This window comes from Mobula birostris, chromosome 2, assembly GCF_030028105.1.
Source record: "Mobula birostris isolate sMobBir1 chromosome 2, sMobBir1.hap1, whole genome shotgun sequence".
In the NCBI taxonomy this organism is placed as follows: Eukaryota; Metazoa; Chordata; class Chondrichthyes; order Myliobatiformes; family Myliobatidae; genus Mobula; species Mobula birostris.
Genome location: NC_092371.1, coordinates 245,724,976 through 245,734,351, shown reverse-complemented (window position 1 = coordinate 245,734,351; position 9,376 = coordinate 245,724,976). Strand labels below are relative to the sequence as shown.

The 9,376-nt window shown below is 42.0% G+C and overlaps 1 protein-coding gene across 1 annotated transcript in view; it reads right to left on the bottom strand.

Annotated features, from left to right (window-relative positions):
* Window positions 1-540: 540 nt before the first annotated feature.
* ufl1 (UFM1-specific ligase 1) overlaps window positions 541-9,376 on the bottom strand; it is a 111,069-nt gene continuing 102,233 nt past the window's right edge. The window contains exons 18-19 of the mRNA XM_072251669.1: window positions 5,236-5,416; window positions 541-2,159 (exon numbers count right to left, since the gene is read on the bottom strand). Of these exons, the coding sequence (XP_072107770.1) occupies window positions 1,938-2,159; window positions 5,236-5,416 (403 nt within the window). The 3' untranslated portion in view covers window positions 541-1,937. The remainder of the gene's footprint in view (window positions 2,160-5,235; window positions 5,417-9,376) is intronic.

The following is a 9,376-nucleotide window of genomic DNA, read 5'->3' as shown; positions in this document are numbered from 1 at the left end:
GCTGAGCAGATTCAACAGGCCAAATGGCCTAATTCTGCTCCTATGTCTTATGACAAAGACACTGGAGAATTGTGTGAATTTCTTCATGACTTGATGCTGCCAATCAGGCAGGAGGTACAGGAGCCATAGGATCAACATCACCAGGTTCAGGAACAGTTCTTACCCACCAACCATCAGGTTCCTGAGCCAGAAGGGATAACTTCACTCTCCTCAACGCTGAACAGATTCCACCTGTGGACTCACTTTCAAAGACTCACATTTCTCAGGTAAGTACACGGTCGGCACAGCTTTGTGGGCCAAAGGGCCTGTAATGTGCTGTAGGTTTTTGTTTTATTTATTTACTTATTATTGTTAATGTTTCTTTTTGTATTTGCACAATTTGTCATCTTTGCATGTAGTTTTTATTGATTCTCTTGTTTCTTTATATATGAGTACCCATAAAAAAATGAATCTGTGTAATTTTTTATTGGTGCGTACTTCAAAAAAAAATTTACTTTGACCTTAACAGTAGAATTCAAACAATTAAAGGAACAGAATTGATGAATTTCACTTATTTTCTTTAATGAAAATATATTTTTGTTATTGTAATATTAGTTGTTAACTTCTTTTAATAGAACAGTATTCATCATTTCAGAATTCTCTGGGCTGTTTTTCAGGGAACTTGTGCTGTAAGACTATAAAACAATTAGGACATTTGGCCCAAATCTACTCTGCCATTCCATAAGATCCCATTTCCAACGGATTTTCACTCTACTGTCACTGAAGTTTCTCTGGCTTTCAGCAGATCTTTGACAAATAGAGTTAATTCTTGCAGCACCTTTTGAACTGCCTCTACATTGTATCCTGCAGCTTTCTCAATGTTGCTGCATTCTCCAGAATCCTCTTGTCTTCTACACTGAGCTATGTTCATTCCATAGAGTACTAGTCAAAATACAGGAAAATATGAGAAGGAAATTATGTGTGACTCTGAAACAAAATGCTGGAAGTAGAATTCAGAAAGAGAATCCGTATTAATGTTTTAAAATCAATGAGTTTTTAATCAAGTATTTTTATTCCAGATTATCAAGCATTGATCTTTGTTTGCTATTTAAGACATTGTGGTGCAAGGTGACACTAGTATTTTTTTAAAATATCATTGCTTTTTCCTAAATAAGAACAGAAAAGTACTCGAGGTCCTCAACATATGCACAGATGGCTTCCAACAATTTATTTCAAGCTTAACCTTTTGGACAACAATTCCTGGTACTGTATCTGACCAGGCTACCAGTAGAATAGTGCGTTGAGAATTTCTGGAGCATCAGAGACACAAGAGATTCTGTAGATGCTGGACATCCACAGCAACACACACAGAACACTGGAGGAACTCAGGAGGTCAGGTAACATCTATGGAAATGAATAAATATTCAGCATTTCAGGCTAAGACCTGATGAAAGGTCTCAGCCTGAAATATCGACTGTTTACTCCTTCTCAACAAAGCTTTTTTTTTGTGGGAAAAAACATCAGCCCATTTCTGTGAAGATTCTTGTAGAATGGCACAGTAAGATTTGGCAACATTATCAGCCTGCAGAATTAATTTTTCTATGTTATAAGTCAAGAATATTCAAATAAATATGGCAGAATGAACAGATTAATGAGTGTTAATCTGAGCAGAATGGTAAATATCTTACTCTTTTCTCTGTATCTGAATTGTATTAGGCAATTAAGAAAAATATCACACTGTCACATCCAACTATTAAATGTTCATGTTACAATCCAAAATAGATAGGTCTTATAGGTACATTTTATTAAAAGAATTGTTATGAATTTAATCAAGATGATCTATGGCAGTTTATTCTCTGTTTAATATTAAATGACATTTTTAAAATTTTATAACTCTCTAATGTACATATTGATTGGTAAATTCAGTCATTCCACAAGATCTCATTTCCAATGGAATTTCACTCTTCTGTCACTGAAATTTTTCTGGCTTTCAGCACAAGATCTTTGACAAATGGAGTTAATTCTTGCAGCTCCTTTCGAACTGCCTCTACATCATTTTCTGCATCTTTCTCAAGGTTGCTGCATTCTCCAGAGTCCTCGCCCTCTTTGTTTTTTCGGTGTTGACCTACGAGTTGCTTCACCACTAGACCTTGATACTTCACTAGGAATTTGTATTGATCCTGAGGGAGAAAAAAAATAACAGAAGATCTCACTTACTTCATAAGGATTTTGATTCTGTTCCAGCAAATTTTCTATCAAAATGTCTTGAGGTGTGGTTGGTGTTGTCAAAAAATTAATAATCCCTCATGTAGGAATCATAACAATTCTTATCCCCTTTTTAAACAGCCTAATATTTAATTTCCAAGACAGTGGGAGACCGGGAGGGAGGGAGGGAGAGAGAGAGGGAGAGACAGACAGACACAAGTTTAAGGAGGGAATTTCTGACACTGTAGCTTGGGGTGTTTGAGGGATGGCTGTCAATGTGGGGTATATGAGTGACTGGGAAACACAGGCTTTAAAAAGTTTCTGCTGAAATGCCAGTGGTCAGCCACCCCAGGTAGGTGCTAAATTTACACAGATCTGCTGTAACCCAAAGGAAGGTACACCCGTCCCTGTCCTTCGTCACTGGAGCCCACCAAGTCTCTACAGGTGACTCCCGATCACACTGGAGTGCCCAGCAACAAGATGGAGACTCCACCTCTCCAATCTTACACCAGCTACAATTTTTGTTTGAAAATTCCCGGATGGTAGCAGCTGGAATAATTGTGATTGGGGTGACTCGGGTCCCCAGTGATCCTTTGGGCCCTTTTTACACCCTCAGACCATTAAGCTTCCTGATAACCTTCTCAGTCGTAATTTTCACTGCACAAACGTCACTTCCCTGCACTGAAAACTGCAAATGTTATTCCACTATTTAAGAAGGGTGGAAGGCAGCAGAAAGGAAACTACAGACCTGTTAGCCTAACATCAGTGGTTGGGAAGTTGTTGGAATCGATTGTTAGGGATGAGATTATGGAGTACCCAGAGGCACATAACAAGATAGGTCAAAGCCAGCATAGTTTCCTGAAAGGAAAATCCTGCCTGACAAACCTACTGTAATTCTTTGAGGAAATTACAAGCAGGGTAGACAAAGGGGATGCAGTAGATGTGGTGTACTTGGATTTTCAGACGGCCTTTGACAAGGTGCCGCACATTAGGCTGCTTAGCAAGAGCCCGTGGAATTACAGGGAAGTTACTAGTGTGCGTGGAGCATTGGCTGGTCGGCAGAAAACAGAAAGTGGGAATAAAGGGATCCTATTCTGGCTGGCTGCTGGTTACCAGTGGAGTTCCACAGGGGTCAGTGTTGGGACCACTACTTTTTACGATGTACGTCAATGATTTGGACTACGGTATTAATGGATTTGTGGCTAAATTTGCTGAAGATACAAAGATAGGTGGAGGATCAGGTAGTGTTGAGGAAACAGAGAGCAGCAGAGAGACCTAGATAGTTTAGGAGAATGGGTAAAGAAGTGGCAAATGAAATACAATGTTGGAAAGTGTATGGTCATGCAGTTTGGTGGAAGAAATAAATGGGCAGACTATTATTTAGATGGGGAGAGAATTCAAAATGCAGAGATCCAAAGGGACTTGGGAGTCCTTGTGCAAGATACCCTCAAGATTAACCTCCAGGTTGAGGCGGTTGTGAAGAAAGAGAATGCAATGTTGACATTCATTTCTAGAGGTATAGAGTATAACAGCAGGGACGTGATGTTGAGGCTCTATAAGGCAGTCATGAGACCATACGGAGTATTGTTTGCAGTTTTGGAAAGGATATACTGACATTGGAGAGGGTTCAGAGGAGATTCATGAGAATGAAAGGGTTACTGTATGAGGAGCGTCTGGCAGCTCTTGGGCTGTATTCCCTGGAGTTCAGGAGAATGAGGGGGGGCATCTCATAGAAACATTCCGAATGTTAAAAGGCCTGAAGAGATTAGATATGGCAAAGCTATATCCCATGGTAGGGGTTCTAGGACAAGAGGGCACGACTTCAGGATTGAAGATCATCCTTTTAGAACTGAGGCGGAGAAATTACTTTTGTCAGGGGGTGATAAATCTGTGGAGTTTGTTGCTGAACGGCTTTGGAGGCCAAGTCATTGGGTGTATTTAAGGCAGAGATAGATAGATTCTTGATTAGCCATGGCATGAAAGGGTATGAGGAGAAGGCAGGGCAGTAGGGATGACTGGAAGAATTGAATCAGCCCATGACTTGATGGCGGAGCACACTCGATGGACCAAATGGCCTACTTCTGCTCCTATATCTTATGGTCTTATTAATTCTCTTGTGATGTGGCATTATTTAATTCCTTACTGGTGTTAATCAGTTTTAATGGAAAGTTTGCCTTATTTTCCACTAAAATTGTATTTTACTCCTCTGCCATTTTCTTGTTTCCATATGAGCATAAGATATAGGAGCAGAATGAGGCCATTCAGCCCATCAAGTCTGCTCCACCATTCCATCATGGCTGATTCCAGATCCCACTCAATCCCAACTTCTGCTTTAAATATACCCATGAACTTGTGGCAGAGCATTCCACAGATTCACTACCCTCTGGATAAAAAAATTCCTCCTTACCTCTATACTTGTAGTGGCCACTTGATTATATACACCTGTACACCTCATTAATGCAAATATCTAATCAGCCAATCATGTTGCAGCAACTCAATGCATAAAAGCATGCAGACATGATCAAGAGGTTCAGCTGCTGTTCGGAGCAAACATCAGAATGAGGAAGAAATGTGATCTAAGTGACTTTGACTACGGGATGATTGTTGATGCCAGACGGAGTGGTTTGAGTATCTCAGAAACTGCTGATCTCCTGGGATCATCATGCACAACAGTCTCTAGAGTTTACAGAGAAAGCTGTGAAAAACAAAAAAGCCCTCCAGTAAGAGGCAGGTCTGTGAGGGAAAATGCCTTGTTAATGAGAGAGGTCAGAGAAGAATGGTCAGACTGGTTCAAACTGACAGGAACTAGATAATCATGCATTACAACAGTGATTGCAAAACAGCATCTCTGAATGCACAACAGGATAATCCTTGAATTAGCTGGGCTACAGAAGCAGGCCATGAACATACACTCTGTGGCCACTTCATTAGCTACAGGAGGCATTTTGGCATAAACGTACTTTGACTTTGAAAGTACAGGAGGTACCTAACAGAGTGTAAATTTCAAAGGGGAACCTGCAATTTCAAAATGTCGAGTGGTTATGAAGTTACCTCAGGAATCTTGCTGCTGAGGAAACTGATGACCTGTGGTACACATCTGCCAGGTGCATGAAGCATGTGGTGCGTTGAGAGTTGGAACAACAAAACGGAGGTCAGATGCAGAACCAGCGCTGGGTCCTCGGTGCCTTTGACTTGTTCAAGCAATGCCTGCCGGTGCTGGAACAGGACCTGCCTAGGACAAGAGGACATTCTGGATGAAAGTCAACTCACGCTTCAGAGTGATGCTAACAGAATTATCAGCTACAGAGCACAACCCGAAAATGGAATCTACTGTCTACACAAGAGATTGAGCAACACCCACACAAAATGCTGGAGGAACTCAGCACGTCAGGCAGCATCTACGGAGGAGAATAAACAATTAACTTTTCAGGGAGTAAAGAGACTCTTAGATGAGCAAATGGATGAGAGAAAATTAGAGTGCTTTGTTGGAGGGAAGCATTAGATTGATATTATAGCAGGATATAAAGGCCTGTGCTGTGCATTGTTCTGTGTTCTAAGTAGATCACTTGACACCTCAAGCCTCCCAGTGTATTAAAACATGAAACATTAGAGAACAGTCCTGGCCCTTTGGTCCACAATGTTGTGCTGATCTTTCAATCTACTCCGAGATCAACCTAGCCCTTCCCTACTACATAGCCCTCCATTGTTCTATCATCTGTGTGTCTGTCTACGAGTTTCTTAAACGTCCCTAACGTATCTCCCTCATCATATTGAATATGGTGGTGGGTGATCTGTCCCAGGCTTCACCTTTTCTTCTGTGCAACGTCAATGTTGATTCCCTGCATCAATTTTTAAAATCATTTTTATTTGTGTTGCCTACTCTTACTCTCCTATCACATTTTCTTCTTCAGCCCTTTACCTTTTCCACCTATCGCTTCTTATTTCATCCCAACTCCCCCAACTTCCTTCTCATCTGGTCTTACTTGTCATCTGCCGTCTTAAACAAGGGAAAATCTGCAGATGCTGGAAATCCCAGCTACACATACAAAAAGCTGGAAGAACTCAGCTGGCTAGGCAGCATCTATGGAAAAGAGTACAGTTGACTGAGGAGGTGCAAAGCATTCCTTCCATCTACTGGCCACGGGCCTGCAGGTCACCCTGGGGCAAGGTGTAGTACTTGCTTACCCCCCCCCCCCCCCCCAAATCAGGGTCATGGTAAGCCACGGGAGCAGGTGGTGGATGGTCGTATGAGCAGCTGGTGCAGATCACAAATCCTGGTTATGTGACCACTGACACCAGGGAGACCAGGGAGAGTATTGATAATGGCTGGAGTCACTCGTTTTGTAAAGACACTGCCCAGAAGAAGGGAATGGCAAACCACTTCTGTGGAAAAATTTGCCAAGGACTATCATCGCCATGGATAGAGAAAAGAACAGCATGAAGGGGGATAAAAGACAGATGAAAGATGATGATCACCCACCTCATATGGCACATGACACGGGACATTGCTAGGATGCAAAACTAGGCTGAGAAGTGGCAGATGGAGTTCAGCTCAGATAAGTGTGAAGTGGTTCATTTTGGTAGGTCAAATATGATGGCAGAATATAATATTAATGGTAAGACTCTTGGCAGTGTGGAGGATCAGAGGGAGCTTGGGGTCCGAGTCCATAGGACACTCAAAGCTGCTGTGCAGGTTGACTCTGTGGTTAAGAAGGCATACGGTGCATTGGCCTTCATCAATCATAGGATTGAGTTTAGGAGCCGAGAGCTAATGTTGCAGCTATATAGGACCCTGGTCAGACTCCACTTGGAGTACTGTGCTCAGTTCTGGTCGCCTCACTACAGGAAGGATGTGGAAACCATAGAAAGGGTGCAGAGGAGATTTACAAGGATGTTGCCTGGATTGGGGAGCATGCCTTAAGAAAACAGGTTGAGTGAACTTGGCCTTTTCTCCTTGGAGCGACCGAGGATGATAGGTGACCTGACAGAGGTGTATAAGATGATGAGAGGCATTGATTGTGTGGATAGTCAGAGGCTTTTTCCCAGGGCTGAAATGGTTGCCACAAGAGGACACAGATTTAAGGTGCTGGGGAGTAGGTACAGAGGAGATGTCAGGGGTAAATTTTTTACTCAGAGAGTGGTGAGTGTGTGGAATGGGCTGCCAGCAACGGCGGTGGAGGTGGATACGATAGGGTCTTTTAAGAGACTTTTGGATAGGTATATGGAGCTCAGAAAAACAGAGGGTTATGGGTAAGCCTAGTAATTTCTAAGGTAAGGAGATGTTCGGCACAACTTTGTGGGCCGAAGAGCCTGTATTGTGCTGCAGGTTTTCTATGTTTCTATAATGATGTTGTTGAGTATAAGCTGAGATGGGGTGTATCTTGAGTGGGCAGCAAACATCTTTTCCCCAGGACAGCAATAGCAAAGGTGATTGAAGGAAAGCAGAGTCATAGGGTCATAGAAAAGTACAGCATAATGATAAGAGTAGAGGGATAGGTAAATATGGGTATAGACTAAGCACAATGATTAGCTAATGATCAATACTGTCACTGGGCAGGTCAGAAAGAAACCCTACCCAGCAACAGGTGACGTACTAGATATTGTTCTCTGAAAATGCTAGAATATCTCAAGGTATTAACTAAATATGGGAAGGATAGCATAGGAGACAGAACGTTCGAGGGAAAGGGGAAGGTGTCAATATCAGGAACTGATGTTGTATCCAGGCTAGCTTTGGCAGAAAATAATTATAACTAACCAATGATGATTTTACAGCTAATAGTATATTAGCATATGATTGAAACTATTGACATGGGATCGAAACTATTCTAAAACTGTCTTAACTTGCGTAATGTAAGATTTCCTGCCTGCATGATTATAAATTGTGAAGGATTGTGATTCTGGGGAGGGTAGTGCCCAGACTGGCTCTTTGGGAGATCAGTCTGTAACTTCCCCCATAGCATGCTATGAATAAAGAGTAAAGTTTGATAAAATATTGCTTGGTTTATTGTGTTCGTGGTATTTGCGCTCTTGCATCGGGTTGTTCCGCCATGACAATAGAAACAGGCCCTTTGGCCCATCTAGTCCATGCCAAGCCATTTACAAATATGCCATAATGGTCATGTCAGTGGTAGTAATTTTTTTACAGATCGATGTGTGCATGGAACAAACTGCAAGAGTGGTGGTAGAGGTAGAAACATTAGGGACCTTTAAGAGATTCTTACAAAGGCATATAGATGAAAGAAAAATGGAGGGCTGTACGGGAGGGAGGGGTGCAGAGTTTGTATGTTCTATGAGGATTAAGGGCAAATTGAATAGGAATAAGGAACCTTGGTTCTCAAGGGATATTGCAACTCTGATAAAGAAGAAGAGGGAGTTGTATGAAATGTATAGGAAATAGGGAGTAAATCAGGTGCTTGAGGAGTATAAGAGGAGCAAGAAAATACTTAAGAAAGAAATCAGGAGGGCTAAAAGAAGACATGAGGTTGCCTTGGCAGTCAAAGTGAAGGATAATCCAAAGAGCTTTTACAGGTATATTAAGAGCAAAAGGATTGTAAGGGGTAAAATTGGTCCTCTTGAAGATCAGAGTGGTCGGCTTTGTGCGGAACCAAAGGAAATGGGGGAGATCTTAAATAGGTTTTTTGCGTCTGTATTTACTAAGGAAGCTGGCATGAAATCTATGGAATTGAGGGAATCAAGTAGTGAGACCATGGAAACTGTACAGATTGAAAAGGAGGAGGTGCTTGCTGTCTTGAGGAAAATTAAAGTGAATAAATCCCCGGGACCTGACAGGGTGTTCCCTCGGACCTTGAAGGAGACTAGTGTTGAAATTGCGGGGGCCCTGGCAGAAATATTTAAAATGTCGCTGTCTACGGGTGAAGTGCCGGAGGATTGGAGAGTGGCTCATGGTGTTCCGTTGTTTAAAAAAGGATCGAAAAGTAATCCGGAAAATTATAGGCCGGTGAGTTTAACGTCAGTAGTAGGTAAGTTATTGGAGGGAGTACTAAGAGACAGAATCTACAAGCATTTGGATAGACAGGGACTTATTAAGGAGAGTCAACATGGCTTTGTGCGTGGTAGGTCACGTTTGACCAATCTGTTGTTTTTCGAGGAGGTTACCAGGAAAGTGGATGAAGGGAAGGCAGTGGATATTGTCTACATGGACTTCAGTAAGGCCTTTGACAAGGTCCCGCAT